General features: G+C 50.3%; 1 protein-coding gene across 1 annotated transcript in view; it reads right to left on the bottom strand.

Moving 5' to 3' along the window:
* Positions 1 to 3,660: 3,660 nt before the first annotated feature.
* LOC133347919 (cAMP-dependent protein kinase type I-beta regulatory subunit-like) overlaps positions 3,661 to 16,413 on the bottom strand; it is a 39,095-nt gene continuing 26,342 nt past the window's right edge. Inside the window, exon 6 of the mRNA XM_061560664.1 lies at positions 3,661 to 3,869. Within this exon, the coding sequence (XP_061416648.1) occupies positions 3,676 to 3,869 (194 nt within the window). The 3' untranslated portion in view covers positions 3,661 to 3,675. The remainder of the gene's footprint in view (positions 3,870 to 16,413) is intronic.

Genomic DNA, 16,413 nt, shown 5'->3' on the forward strand with positions numbered 1-16,413 from the left:
GGCGCGTGCGAGGGCGCAGTGACGAATCCAACTTGCGAACGTTCTCATTGAAACAAATCGTGGACTCTCACGAAGGCCGCTAACCGACGGCGCTCGTGACGCACGGGCCCGCGCCACGAATTCTACGAATCAACCGGCCAATGAAAGCTGGCGATGAGGAGGTCGGGGTGAGGACGAGTTTACAATGGCTCGGGGCTTCTACTCGGGAATGGGTACCACGAAGAGGTTGCCCCTGGAAACAACGGACACCGACACACGGGTGGATAGGGGAAAGAGGAAGACCTAGGACAGCAGGTTCCAACACATGGGTTCAGCCCAGAGGTCGCAACCGGGTACCCGATACCCGTACCCTACCCGATACCCGGCTACCCGTACCCGGCCGGGTACGGGTACCCGTTTGCGACCCTGGTGCGGCCGGGTACAGGTACGGGTAGGCCGTGAGTCACTGGTGAGTAACCGTTTGTCACTCATTTCCCAACGTCTTGTCTCTTCTCACAATTCAAGTTCCTAGAATCAACCCACCCGCGCCTGCAACATGGCTTCATCCCTTAGGTCGCAATCGGGTACCCGATACCCGTACCCTACCCGATACATGGCCGGGTACGGGTAGCCGTATATCGGGTAGGGTACGGGTGCCCGTTTGCGACCCTGGTGCGGCCGGGTACGGGTACGGGTAAGGAATCAAAACCCGTTTGCGACCTCTGGTTCAGCCTCTCAGGGAGGGGGGGCACAGGCTGCCCTAGCATGGATACCGTGCAGGAGAAGTTTGGAATGTGCGCGGAGAACTTGAACGCCACACGCTGCGGTGGCAAAAGGGCACAGATACACAAGGTGTAGCAAATGCCTTACTAACACAAGCCACGCTCAATACATAATATTCAACAATTGCCGTACCAACACCAAACAAAATGAGACGCAAGGTCAAACAAGTGCCTTACTAACACCGTGTCGACGAATTGAGGCACGGTCATGTGATCTCTCTGTATCGTGGCCTGGGTAGCCTTCGTTGTGTTTGTGGGGCTTAGGGAGTTTGGGGAAGGGGTGGGGGGGCAGCGGTGGGGTGGTGGTGGTGGGGCGCAAGCCGCAGGGACCAGTGGTCTTCAACTGGGGGGGGTGGGGGGGAGGGCGGTGGGGGGGGAAGGAGGGGGGGGCATCATAGCAAAAGAAAAAGTATGAGAACAACTGACCTAGGAGCAGACGGGGAAGAGAGAGCAGACAGGGACTTGGCACAATGGGGATCTAACAATAACAACGGCAGCGACTGCGGCGGGAGATCGGAAGAGGTGGAGGGAGCTCGTGATGACAGCCCGTGCGGAAGCGCATTATAACGCGGCGGGATGATGAATTGAATCAACGACGCTTACAAAAACCCGCCCGCCCGCTAGGATGACGACGACGACAACAACAACGAGCGGTGGAAAACATCGTTTCGGCGGCGTCGCTTGTCTCGCCACGGGGGCTCCGCAGGTCACACGGCACGGACGTAAAAAAACAAAAAACGCGCCGTCGTTATTTTACAAGACATATATATCGCTGACGCAAGGCAGCGCTTTCCCGTGGACAAACGCAAACAATAACGCGAAAAGGTCACATCTATCTCTCTATCAAGATACCCATCTATTTATCTGACGGCCTATCGCGACGCGTATCTCTTTATCTAGGCGAAAAACAAAACTTTGAAAACCTTTGCCCCGAGGACATGCGGGATAGCGTCCCCCTCCCATCGTCACCTGTTGACCTCCGCACCAACCACCAGCCGCGTAATCAGGTGGTGGGCACACACCTGCAACCGGCCGCCCCCCTACCCCCCCCCCCCCTACCGCCGCGCAGTTTGTAAGGCGAAGGGGGTTTTGGTTGACTGCAACGGAGATGGTCGTCGATTGCGCAGAGGCCGCGTGTGTGGCCGGTAGGCGGTGGTGCACCCAGGTGGTTGCTGATGGCTTTTTGAACGCTTTCGCCTACCACCTCGTGGATCTGGAAAGCCTCTGGTGCGTTCCCACAACCTAACACACGGATACCATCAGTTGCCAAGGTCCAGCCATTGCTGGGTGAAGAAGGCCGACCACCCCAAGCCGTTACCACCTCTCACGATCCTGCGATGTAGCAATCTCCACCTTATAGCACCCGCACATTATAGCTTATTTCATCACTCCACTTCCTCAAAGGGCATTACTACCCTTGGACACCTTCCATTCGTTGGCTGCCGCTCCGTTGATACGGGGACTCCACTACTTACGAATGAGATCGATTCCAGAGGTTTCTGTTTGTAAGTCGATTTGTTCGCAAGTCCAACTTTACTCCTGTCGATTCCAAACATGTTGTACGGCGTGCCCACTAAACATGGGGAATGACTTGAAAAGTTATATAATCTCCTGTAGATGCAGATGTCACTGGTTCGTCATACTCTTTGGGTCTTTCGGTAAAGTCACGTAGATAGAAAAATAATAATAAAAATCACGACGTTTCGATCGCAACGCAAGCAATCGTCTTCACGTGAAAAAATACAGCAGGCGGACTGCTTAGACAGGAAGAAATAAAGCAAGAGAGCTACTGCAGCCAGAGGTTATATAGGTTTGAGATGGTTCTTCATGTTCTGCAGATGTTCTTCATGTTCTGCAGATGTAGATGCCACCACCGCCATCTATTGCGCGGCAGTTGAACTTACGATTCTCGGTCTGAACAGGCAACTGGACATAGGGACAAGTTTGTTTGTATCTCTGAAAGTTCATAAGTCGAATGCTCGTAAGTAGGAGAAGCCCCTGTACTCAGCAGTTAACCCCCGTCTAGCGACGTGTCCCGCCCAAGCCCACTCGTATTTGTAACTAATCTACGCAAACAAGGACCTGGGATGCAGGATGGTTCACGGGACAAGGGTCTTGAGATCCAGGAAGGCCTTCACGGATGAAGCAGTCCCTCAAAGTTTCATGAAAGTACGCAGATCAGAGTGTGAGGAGGTTGTCAGAGTTGACGATGGAATTGTGAAACCACGGAGGAATTTAAGGGAGTTTATTTTAACGGAAGGTTGCGAATTCAAATACTAGTTTGGGGGGGGGGGAGGGTTGACTCAGCCCATGATCTCTCTCTCCGGGGTCGATAAAATAGCATTACTTTGTGGGGAATTCAACGGCGATTGTCCTATGGATAAGCTCACCCCCACCATAAGAATGGGGAGTCTCCACCGCTAACTCAATGCTCATCGAGCAGGAAATCGCTTTGGACTTTGACAATGTTCCTGAAAGCAAAACTGAGACTCTGCTTTCTTTTCATATTGAACAGCCTGGGCCCTGGGAGTTGTGGCTGTAGGGGCCCGCTGCAAGTTAATTTCATATATTTGCTTTCATTTGACGTGTCCATTTTTGGCTGTGTCAACACTGCGGCATGTAGACCATATCTGGTAAAAAAATGTGCCGTGCTTGCAAGTGTGGCTTCGCATGCATTAACGTGAACATTTTTTTTTTCTTCAGGCGCAATCGTGAAATTCGGAAAATAAACGGTACTCCATCCACGTGAGAAAACACACTTCCCGTAAAAATAGATTTGGAACCAACGCAAATGTGAGCCACTCCGATATCACGCGCGGCCAGAGCATCGCAAGTGCGGCGTGTATGTATGCCGGTTGAACTCCTCTGGCACCGCGATAATCGGAGGTGCGGGCTGAAGGACAGCAAACTTTTCCTACGGCCGATCGCGAAGCTTTGAGCCATCTTCAAATCTCAAAGTCGCCGACGCACGCCACTGTCGCCTCACCTCGGTGATGATGAAGAAGTCATCTCCCGGCTCTCCTTGCACCACGATCTTTTGGCCGTCCTCAAACTGCACAGGCTCAAGGGAATCGGCCACAGTCAGACGCTCCCATTTGTCCAAAGACTCTGTGGAGGGCGACATAAAAAAATATATATATATGAATGTCCGTTCCCACGCTAAGCACAGACACATGGACGTGCGTGTGTGTGTGTATGTCTTTGTGTTTGGGTGTATGTCGGGCGTGGTGTTGGCCACCCAACCCCCTCGTGTGCTGTGCCGGCCTTCAAAGGTGCTCGCTAACAGCACTTGTCTCAAGTCTGTTAAAGGCTATACGGGGGATCTTTGTCTCTTGTATTTGTATGTATGGGGAGTGGTAGTGTAGCGGTTGGCACGCTGCACTACGAACCCGGCGATCCGAGTTCGATACCGGCTCACAGCAAACACCAGTGACAATTATCTAAACTGGTCCTGGACCTCTCCTCGGTCGACTCAGCTTCAAACGAGTACCTGGTGCGGTGTGTAAACATCGCCACTGCGGAGTCAAAAGCGGCCGGGCATCGAAGCGGCCACGCACCTCCTCATACACCGTGCCGGCCTTCATAGGTGCTACTCGCTAACAGCAACCGATACAAGAAATAGCTCAAGAAGACCCAAAATCATGAAAAATAGAAGTGCAAAACAAATTAATTAACGTGTAGTTAATAAAAATTAGATATCTTTCAGGTGTGCATCTCTTTCTCTTATTATTCCGTCTTTGCTGGAAACATCTCTTACGTCATCTCAGTCAGGGTCCCCCCCCCCTGCCAGTTGGCCAGCGCCAACGCTAGGGACAGCAAAGGTCAAGAGGTCATCACGCCCAACGCCGCTGATGCCGCCACACACACACACACCTCGCCATCGCTTTTTTCCCTCTGCTAGATGCCCCCCTCCAGCCGTTGCTTAAATGCGGACCGACCTCCGAGGTTCAATCTCACAGTTCATCGCCAGCATCTGGCTTTGACTTCAAGAGAACCGTAAAAACGTCGTATCAGTCACAAAGATTGCCGTCAGCAATCTTTGTGACTGAAGTCAAAGCGTCTCTGATCAAGCGCGCGCGAAGTGCGTCCCCCCGGCACTCCTATCAACGGTGGACAATGATATTCTAAGGTTTTCGGTAAAATCACGTAGGTAAAAAAATAAAATTAATAAAAGTAAAATACAAATATTTTAATTTTAATTTTTTTACCTACGTGACTTTACCGAAAACCTTCGAATATGAATTCTTGCAGTCACGAAAGCTTCAAATCTAGGTGGACAATGACCCCTGGCAGTGAGAGCGCCACTTTCCCGCGGCGGAGGCCAGCGGCGGACGGACCCACGGGGAGCGGCGATTCTTCTCTGGAATTCAAACTTTTTCGCTCCGTGGATTTGCGTGCTCAGACCACGGCGCCGGGCCGGGAATATTGCAGGTTGCTTAAGAGGCCGGCAGGGGAAAGAGTCACGTAGGCAATGTGAAACGTTTGGATGCAACTGGGGGGGGCTATCTAATGTAAATTTCTTGAGTATATATCAATGAAAATAAATAATAAAAATAATAGAAATAATAATAGAAATAAAATAATAAATCACGACGTTTCGGAGGCAACACAAGGCTCCGTCATCAGGTGGGACCGTCACAGCTCAAATTTACTGTATCACTTGATACGGTAAAATTTAGCACTTGATACAGTCAATTTTAGCTGTGACGGTCCCACCTGATGACAGAGACTTGTGTTGCCTCCGAAAGGTCGTGATTTTGTATTTTATTTCTATTATTTTTATTAATGATTTTTATTATTTATTTTTAACTACGTGACTTTACGGCAAAAAAAACCTAAGAGTATGAATCCTTGCAGTCACGAAAGCTTCAAATCTATAAATATATATCAATGAGTTTTAAATCAATATTGACACCTCATTTCTTTGCGCGTTTAGTTTGTTGTATTTCCCCGAAACTCGGGTCGCCGGGTTCACAGCGCAGCGCGCTAACCGCTACACTACCGCTCCCCACATACATAAACACATACACAGACAGAGCTGAATGAAAGGAATATCACGCTCGCCGACTTCTTTTGAGAGAGGAGGATGTGGCAACACAGGGAGAGAGAGAGAGACAGAGAGCCCCACTGTAAAACTCGACAATCAGAAAGAAAAACAGACAGCACAATGCCAGCAACGCGGCATTGACAGACGGTGCTGGAGCGTCGCCCTCGCCACATCGTCGCCTTCCCGGGCGCAACAGCACGTGCACAACATCAATAACGCGCGCGTACAATGCAACTTTTAAACTCCCGCCCCATTGTTCATACATTTCCAAAAATATGCACAAGTTGCACGACGATAATAATCACAGTAATTAAAAAAAAATTTAATCCGCTAAGACTCTTGCGAGATTCCGCGTCAAAAAAGCCCCCCGGGGGGGAATATCCATCAAACAAAAAAATCCGTTGTTGAAAATCTCACGCGACGTCAAAGACGAGGAAAGAAACGCGGAGGGGGCTGTTGTGTTTTTGTAGTTTAGCTAGCGGCCGTTCTGTTTCGCCCCATCTCCCTGCGAAATGGAAAAAAAAACACACATACACGGCCAAGCGAAAGGGGGCAAAGAAGCAATCCGACCCAACAGAGAAGTGGACCGCGGAGGGCGCCGCTCTGCTTTGAGTCGCTAATTGCAAACACTCTCTCAATAATAGGGAGCGTATTGAATGAATGAACGAAAAGAAAAAACCTCCCGCGTTCCCTTCCCCAGAATCGGTGCGGTGCGTCGAGAACGCTTTGTTTTGACACGACCGTGCAGCTTTGGCGGGGGTGGCGGAGGACGTGGAGAGGTGGAGATTACGGCGGCCGTGCGAGGGACGTGCATTGCAATCCCTCCCTCCCCCCGCACGTAATTAAGCGCTCTCCGCTAAGCCCCACAGCTGCCATGAGGGCCTTGCTGTAACAGCAGCAGCGGCGGCGGCAGCAGCAACAGCAGTAACAATAGCAGCAGAACAGCATTAACGGCAGAAATAGCAACAGTAGCAGCAGCAACAGCAGCAACAGCAGCAGTAGCAGCAACAGCAGCAACAGCAGCAGTAACAATAGCAGCAGCAACAGCAGAACAGCAGAAACAGCAGCAGCAACAGCAGCAACAGTAATACTAGCAGTAGCAGTAACAATAGCAGCAGCAGCAATAGCAACAACAGCAGCAACAGCAGCAGAAACAGCAACAACAGCAGCAGCCGCCCCCCCCCCCCCCCGCCGGTCAAACACTCAGGCACGAATCATTTTTGAAGTGTGGATGGAGACGGATGTGAGAGAGAGGGGGGGGGAAGGGAAACGAAGCAAAACGTTTCGTCGAAATTAAAAAGTCAGAGGCGATTTCTTGCTCCAATGAGCATTGATGAGGTGCCCGTGATTCGACTGCAGAGGAGAAAACATTTATTGCACCTGCTACGCGTTGCAGTGGCTGGCCAGGTGACTCAGCCGTAGAGCAAGCGGCTCGCAGGAGGAAGGTTTGCGAGTTCGCATCCTCGTCGGGGGTTTGACTCAGCCCATCGTCCCTCCAGGGTCTGTCCTATGGCTGCCCTACGGAAGTACTCGCCCCCCGCCATAGGAACGTGGAATTTCCACCACTGGCTCAAGGCCGTGCGCAGAAGATGAGCGCCGCCTGAATGCTCATTTAAGCAGGAAATCACTCTGCCTTTGACTTCTTGATTTAACATTTAGTAGACGGAGGGAAGAACCAAGTGATGGAATAAGTTCCAGAGATCGTCACAACCAACGGTGTTAAAAAGTGCCGCGCATAGCCATCACTTCCTTCCTTGTGCTAGGTTCTTCAGTTTGTGTAAACCTGCCACTTTGCATTCTACACCTGCCCCTCGTGGCCTCATGAACGCCACCGTCTGGCTTTAAACTTTTCCCGCCTGACCTCTGACCTCACTTGGATGCCTGCGACGGTGAACCACCCTCCCCCCTCTCATCCCCGTACACCTGTCCCACCCCCACTGCGACCCTCTCCTCTCCGCGATCGCATCGACACCACTTCCTTGGCACGTTACAACTTAATTGCAACTTCAAAGTTCGTGGGAGAGAGAGAGCGAGAGGGAGCACGAGGGAGCGAGAGAGAGCGAGAGAGAGCGAAAGAGAGCGAGAGAGAGCGCGAGGGAGCGTGAGAGCTAGAGAGAGCGTTCCGGTCAGTTTTCAGTCTCTTCGAACTCCACGCGAGTACAGCGACGAAGGAATTAATGAATGATTGCCAAACGAATGAAAGAAGATCATCACCCCTCCTGTGAAGGATCCTTGGCTTGTGTGAGAAATTGGGTTTGTTCTCTGGGATGCAATTGAGTGGACTCATTGCTGTTGTGACAACGCAAAAATATTTTAATATATATACACACCTTTTTGCTTTCATGTCATTTCTTGATAGTTCATTATTGTTTCGTTTTCGGAGGGTTTTCATTTCCTTAATAATTTCCGAAAAGTAGTATGTATCCCCTTATATAGGAATTGTACAGCACCGTGAAATGCAATTAGCACGACGCTATACGGAACAACATTTTTTGCTATTATTATTATTCAGCGAACAGAGATTAAACAAGCGTAGAGAGAAGCTGAAAACAAAGACAGGTAAATAGGGCCTCGATAAAGAGGGCAAATCGAAGTGTCAGGAAGAATGATAAGCAAAAGAGCATTCCGATGAACACACACAGAGACACTTGTAGGCAAGACGGGACAACTCGCAGAGGAATGCGCCACCAAAATATTCACGTGACCCCCCCCCCTCCCGCCGCCCCCCCCCCTCCCGCCGCCCCCCCCCCCCCCCCCCCCCTCTGCAGAACGCACGAAAAAAAACAGACCGCTGTTTATTTAGCTGTGACCTTGGCTAAAGAATTTATACTGGGGGTGGGAAAAACCACGGCCTTCTTCACCTGTGCAATTTCGCACTAATAACATCAACAGTTATAAAGTGATTTCGAAGGCCCAGGGTGCCGTTGTTTTTTTTTGCCGTTTCGCAAGTGGACAACCAACACAAAATTTGCATAGGATGACCGGAAACCAATGCTGACCAGAATCCTAAATGCGGTTTAATGGTTAGCACGCGTGGACTTTAAATCCAAAAGGGTGAAGGTTGAATTTGATTTCCCGGCTCGGCAGCCGAGGTGACGGCGCTAAGCTCCCTAAACTTGCGCAGCCAAAGGTCGTCCACTCAGCGGTTTGAATGGGCGACACCACGGTTAGGTCAATCGGCAGTCGCGTGCGGTGGGGTAAACTGTGGGTTAACTAGCGTCTCTCTTTCAAGAGGCGTCTTGGGATGAGTGTGGAAGAATGGGGCATAATTGCCCCCCCCTCCCCTACGTGAGTCTGCAGGTCTCTGTGTGAGTCTGCAGGTCTGTGTGAGTCTGCAGGTCTGTGTGAGTCTGTGAGTCTCTGTTTGAGTCTGAAGGTCTGTGTGAGTCTGCGGGTCTCTGTGTGAGTCTGAAGGTCTGTGCGAGTCTGCGGGTCTCTGTGTGAGTCTGAAGGTCTGTGCGAGTCTGCGGGTCTCTGTGTGAGTCTGAAGGTCTGTGCGAGTCTGCGGGTCTCTGTGTGAGTCTGTGGGTCTCTCGGTGTGCGTCTGTGGGTCTCCTGTAAGTAAAACTTCCTCCTCTCATCTCAACGACTACCCAAACCCTCTTCGAGTTTCGACTCCACAACCATCTCAAGAGCATCGGCAAAAACCTTTTGAGGCTCCCACCACCTCTTCATCCGCCTCCTTTCCCTCCAAAGAGACACGCCACGAGACGGCCTCGCCACTCACACCATTCCCAGACGCCCGTCTGTTTCGATTTAAAGCTTTCGTGACTGCAGGGATTCATCTTCTTGGTTCTTTCGGTAAAGTCACGTAGAAGGGAAATAATAACAATTCTCACGACGTTTCGGCCACAACGCAAGCAGCCGTCCTCAGGTGAAAACCAGGTCTGTCGGGAAAACAGACCTGGTCTTCAGACGCTGTCTTCCCGACAGACCTGTTCTTCACCTGAGGACGGCTGCTTACGTTGTGGCCGAAACGTCGTGAGAATTGTATTTTATTATGTTTTATTTTTATTATTTTATTATTTCCTTTCTACGTGACTTTACCGAAAGAACCAAGAAGATGACGCCCGTCTGTTTGTAAACGCGCACGCTTCCGCGTGCATGCGCAAAACGCGCATGCACGGAAGCCCGCCGTTTTAATGCGCGCGCCTACGAGCGGCCGGCAAAAGTTCACGCAATTTAATTTGTAGAGGACAACTAAAGCCCCCCCAGCAGCCTAGCTTAATCCGAAGCTTGACCTCCTGACGGGGTGGTGGAAGGGATTACACGCTGGAAGAAGGGTTCTGCGCTCCATCATTAACGGTACTTTGTGGGGAATTGCTAGGGGATAGCTGTGGGCGGCGATGGTGGTTTTTGGGGGGGGCGGGCAGGCAGGCGGGCGGGCGGCAGGGGATGGGAGGGGGGGCTGTGCAGCGCGGCGAACGAGGGGAGGAGGCGGTGGACGTGCCGTGCCGTGCCGAGAGGGGCTCTGCGCACTACGAGGACCTAGCAAATCGCCGGTTGGCTTAAGCCGTCCCGCGGTTATAGGGCAAGAGGATGGATAATGGCAGCACAAATCCAGCCTCTTGCTTTTACAGAGCCATTCACTCCGGCTGACGAGGTGCGCAACAAAAATGCTTCGGTTGCTGAAAATAAACGGAAGATTTGTGGTTGTTGTTGTTGTTGCAACAGTCACACGCTCTCCTCCAGGGTGTTTAACAAATGTATGCAGGGATGTTGAACTTCTTTTGCACCGTACGTAGGTGCTGGGAAAGGACAACAAACGAAATCCAAAAAGCAGTTCTAGAGAAATTCGTTTTCAATCTAGTTTTAAAAGTGCGTAGCTCCAGTGGCTTCCTAATATGGGATGGAAGAGCATTCCAGACGGCCGCAGAAGCGCACCTGAAAACGCGCGATGCGGTGTGACTGCCTTTGTTCGATGGCCAAGCCATAAGCCGCTGCGAGGATGACCGGAGTTCGCGTGATGATCAGCAAGGTATTGTGGTTAATTTGTCATGTGTAACGAGCGTGAAATGCAACAAGGGTGCCGAGATGTTGGCCGCATTGTCGACGGCCATAGGAGTCATTATGGGACCCCGCACGTTTAACCTTCGACGGTGCAACTTCAACCCTGATGATGAAGAAGAGGCTCGGAGAGCAGAAATGGGAGTTCACAAGAAATCGCAATCAAACACCTCCTCCTCCTCGTGATAAAGACCCGACGTGCAAAGATCCCCCGGGGGTGCCGCAACCCTCAACCGCATCGGCACACAAACCATGGCAGCAGCCAGATGTGGATACATGACGACGACGATGACGATGCACGAATGGAAAGTTTTAAAAAGTTTCTGCTGAGTGTGCGGCTGTGGCGAGTAATATCATCATTATATAATGTAAACTATGAACTATTTTTATTTTATTTTACCAGGTAAGGCCCCACTGAGCAATGTAGCTCTTTCTCAGAAGCGACCGAGCTATCACAAATGATAGCTCAACGAAGCGACTTTTGATCACGTGGACATTTACAGCGGACAAATACTCGAGACGCACGTTTCCTGAAGAAGCTCCTGGCACGAGGAGCGAAACGTCGGACATTGTGCCCAAAATAGGACGCGGCACGACCCGAAAGCCCATCGGAGAACCACGCTGCAGCGCGACCGCTCACAATCTACATCCCCTCTCTGGTGGGCCCCCGAGCCAGAAAAGGACATTCCACATTCCTATGACGGGGGCTCACTCAAAACCATCGGACAACCACTCTCGATCATAATGAGCCGGAGATGGGTCGCGTTTTGTTTCAATGATACGAGAGGTCACAAACGCATTGGGTGTTTCAATAAAGGGGTGCAAAAAAAATGTGTCAGTGACCTCTCTACTGTCAAACAGCCCAATGAAAATTCCACTTTCTTATGGCCAGGGCCGAAACTATCCAAAGAAAAAAAAATGTTGTTGACTAACCCCCCCCCCCCCCCCACAAAGTGGTATTCGTTTTTATCGACCCCGCAGGGATGATGGGGTTAGTCACCCCCCCACCCCCAAACCTGAGCCACGTGGGGGGGGGGGGGGGGTCTCTCAATCAGTGTGCAGCAACGTCGTTGTCCTCTGCAAACAGGAGGCACACCAAAATGTATCGCGCAGTAGAGGTCGCCGGACAATTTCATAAGCGATCTATTTTGGATCCAACAATGACCGAACGTGAAATAAACTGTGAGCTCATTTCGTCTTAAAATAGAGCGCTTGCCTAGGAAACGTCAGCCACTAAAAATGACTGTCTTGCATTGGCGCAGCTGGGCGCCGCGCGAAACAACTCCAAACACAAAAACCTTACTTTAAATGGACACGACGAAAATGTATTCTCGGTTATTGAGCGGATTTACTGCCAACATACCACAACGGCAACGCAGCGCTGTAAACGCTGAATATCTGCAGTAAGATAATTAACAGAATTTACAGCCTTGCTTGTCAATCCGCTTCTGGATGGCGAAGGCCTCCCCCGACCACCCCCCCCCCACCCCACCATGCCATGTCGTTTCGGTCGTGAGGTTTGTTTGACCATACTTCACCACTCTGGTCGGTGCGGGTTGGTGAACGGCAGGTGGAGGGCGGGAGTCACGGGGGGGGGGGGGTGTACGAAGGACCGGTTTAGATCCCACTCGCCACCCATGTTAATCTGCGGCCAGGAATCTAACTCGGGTTGCCGTTACAAATTACATTTACGAACGAATGAAATGATCTAAAACAGTCGTCTCGTCGTTACCCCTGCAGCTGCCTTAACTCACATGTCTCAAACAAGGCCGCATGGCGATGTCACGTGACATGCAAGGTCTGACGGGAGGGCCTGATCCGATGGTCACAATCATGCCTTTTGCCATCTCGAGATCACATCTTGCGTGTACAACTACTCTGGTGATAATTGTTTTTTACCCTTCTATCTGGCAACAAAACTGACACCTTTTTACATGTGAGACTAGGCTCTAAGGAAAGCTGTCTCTCGGGTGTGGACCAATCAATTTCAAAAACAGTGCATATATTAGAGTTATGTTTTTTGTTTGCATTATGGCTGCAGGTATTGTGGTCTATGCAAACATGACTCCTTGTAAAAAGGTGTCAGTTTTGTTCCCAGACAGAAGGGTAAAAAGCCAACTGTCATATTTTTTACTGGCAAATGAGGTTCCAATGGTATAAACTACTCTGGTGTTACACTCGACGTTGTATCTTTTTCTGCTCATGGCAATGTGGTTCATGAGCTAAAAGCCAATATCGAGGTCTGCTGCTGCTGCTGCCAGCCACGATGAGAGGGCTTCAGGGGAGAGTGTCATTTTTGCTGTTGCTCCTGCTCCGTTGAAAGAACGCAGACTACATTGGTTTGCTGCTATACGACCCTAGTTTGGGTTGCATGGCCACAATCACGCTGCCGTGGTTCGTATATTCTCCGTATTAACGCGAGCGTGGGGCATGCATGGTGGGGGGGGGAGGGGGGGTGAGGAAGAATGCAGTGAACAAACCGCGTCAAACCATCGCTTGTCGAAAGGTGCAATGACTGTGGCCCACTCGGGCCTACACCACGTCTTGCGGTCGAGTAGCCGATTGCTTGAAATATGCGCCAGACCTCGCCGCCTCTATGAAATGCGTGCGCAAGACTGCTGCCGTGTCTGCTGCTGCGTCTGCTGCGGTTAGTTCACACAAGAATTTGAAGACGGTGGTCAGGCTTGCCTGCTGTTTGGAATGCAGCAAGAGATAGATGGGAGGAAAGGGGTAGGGAGGGAGGAGGGAGGGAACCAGACCGAACAGCCCAGGTGGGATGCGTGTGGCTTATGAAGTAATGCCGGGTGTCAGTTCACCGAGCTACGCCTAGCAAGGGCTATTGCCGCAGATATTTCGGACAGCGCAGTTCAAAGGCTGGTTGCCACGCTAACAATCTGGTGCCATGGAAAAAAAAACGAAAAAAAAACACACAGGGCTCTTCTGAGAAATGCAAGAATGTGAGCTTTTGGGGGGGGGGGAACACGAAAAAAAATTAAACATCTACAACTATCACTGAAACAAGGCACAAAATACTGCCATTAAGATGGGAACAACGTTCACATTGAGATGCAGATGTGTATGTATATGCGTGTAGCAAAGCAGCAATGTATGTTAATAGGTAAACTGACACACTCTCGGGCTGAAGATGCAGGTGACTAAGATACTGAGACTAACACACTATTTTTTTAACCAGGAAAGGCCTACTGAGCTTTTTAGCTTTATTTCATAAGTGACCTGGCCACTAATTATATTTCAATGAAGTGGCTTTATCATCATGTGCAAATGTATTGCAGCCAAATACTCTGAACCCGTGTTTCTAAATGCAAACTGCACATATACAAAATGCCTGAGGGTCAGGATGGAACCCACGACCTCCTGTATACCAGGCGAGGTAGTCAACACCTCGCTACCGTGGTGCCCAATCTCGCCACCACAGCATGTAGCGATTCTCCTACTCACATGCGCATTGAAGGAATTGGTAAACATCTCCTGTTTACAGCACTGTGGCAGTGGTGGAGATTCTACAGTCCACTGTTGACTTCGCTGCAAAGTGGCACTCATTTTACAGAACCCTGCATCGATGATGATGGGCTGAATCAACCCCCTAACCACGATTTGAACTCAACCTTATCGCTGCAAGCCGACAGTTCTGCCACTGAGCCGCGTGGCCGGATATTCAGGTGAGATCAAAGTTCACGTTGAGGTATTCACAAATGCACATTCATACTTGAAAAAAAAACTGTGTGCGTTAATACATAACTAAACCTCGCTCGGCCTGCTGATGATGGTTACACCCATCTATGTCAGGGCGTCAACACAAGACGGTCTGTAACACAAACAGGGATGCTGCAACAGGGGTGTAATTTCGATTTAAAGCTTTCGTGACTGCAGGGATTCATCTTCTTGGTTATTTCGGTAAAGTCACGTAGAAGGGAAATAATAAAATAATAATAATACAAATTCTCAAGACGTTTCGGCCACAACGCAAGCAGCCGTCCTCAGGTGAAGAGCAGGTCTGTCTTCTCTTCATCTGAGGACGGCTGCTTGCGTTGTGGCCGAAACGTCGTGAGAATTATTTTATTATGTTTTATTTTTATTATTTTATTATTTCCCTTCTACGTGATGACTTTACCGAAAGCACCAAGAAGAGGGGTGTAATTGTCAGTGCACTGGTCCTCTAATCCAGAGGTGGTTGGTCCAATTATGCAATTTGCACTTAAATACTTTCTTTATTTCTATTTATGTTTAGCGACTTGCTTACCTTTTCTCTATTTAACTTGCTGACCCGCCCCTAATGGGCATCTGTGAAAAAAGAGCTTCCTTCATAGCTCATCGGATTCCTCCAATCTCAGTGAAGATTTCGGTTCTGAATTCCTCATTCCGGTGAAGCAGTTGAAACGACGGGTGCAAGCTTCGTGAATCCACTCCCTCACCGCCTCTGTCCACCCAGCGGCATGATGTCTGTACGGATGTCGAACATCTTTCGCACCGTACGTAGCCAACCGTGCTAATTCGGGGGTGCGAAGGTGGGGCAGGCGGGGGCGGGGGGTGAGAACAACAAACTAACATGCAAAAAGCAATTTGAAAGGAAATGAGTTTTCAATTGCAACGGGTTGCGCAACAGTGTTCGTGTCGACCGGCGGCTTGCGAGCGGATGGAGGGGCAAACAGTCTGGCAGGTACAGCACGAGCCCTCTCGACGCGCAGGAGCAGACCAAACACAACTCGTGCGGGATCGAAAGAGGAGGCCCTTCTGCCAGCAATTGGCGCGAGAGCGTGCTGGGGGCGGGGGGGGGGGGCGGCTGCCGCTTTTTTTTTTAAACGAAACGCGAGTTGCACCGCGAGGGACTTAAAGCGGGACCGCCGGAACTCTGAAGCCCCAGACTTCAAGCGCCGACACCGCACAACATCGCGGTGCACGGCGCTTGTGGCTGCCGTGTCGGCGTACGGTCCGTTTCGCTTGCTCGAATAAATGTATGTTCCACTGTGTAGTGATCCTCCTAACTCACATGCGCATTGAGGAATTGTTTACAGCACTGTGCCAGTGGTGGAGGTTATACATTCCTATGGTGGGGGGGGGGGGGGGGTAAGGCTATCTACAAGACAACTACTATATATTCTTGGTACTTTCGGTAAAGTCACGTAGAAGGGAAATAATAAAAGAATAATTGCTTATTTTTTATTATTTCCCTTCTACGTGACTTTACCGAAAGAACCAATAATATGAATCCCTGCAGTCATGAAAGCTTTAAATCATTTTATAGAAGCCAGCATGGATGATGGGCAGAGTCAACACTCTAACCAGAATTTGAACTCAGCATTATCATTGCAGGCCGTCAGCTCTGCTGTCGAGCCGCGTGGTTGGATATTAAGGTGAGATCAAAGTTCACATTCAGGTATTCACCAATTTTGGGGGGGGGGGGGGGGTGGTGAATGGTGGGTCTGCGAACGCGTTGCAGTGGGAAAAGATGAAACAAGTGAGACGAAATGACGCGCGGGCCAAAAAACCAGCACTGCGTCGTAAACAAGCCATCCGCCCAGCCAAAAAAATCCACACCATTGGGTTAAAGTTAGCAACGTCGAAGCGAACTTTGGAAAT

The sequence above is a fragment of the Lethenteron reissneri genome, chromosome 3 (assembly GCF_015708825.2).
Source record: "Lethenteron reissneri isolate LAM-NWPU_2019-01 chromosome 3, ASM1570882v1, whole genome shotgun sequence".
Classification (NCBI taxonomy): Eukaryota; Metazoa; Chordata; class Hyperoartia; order Petromyzontiformes; family Petromyzontidae; genus Lethenteron; species Lethenteron reissneri.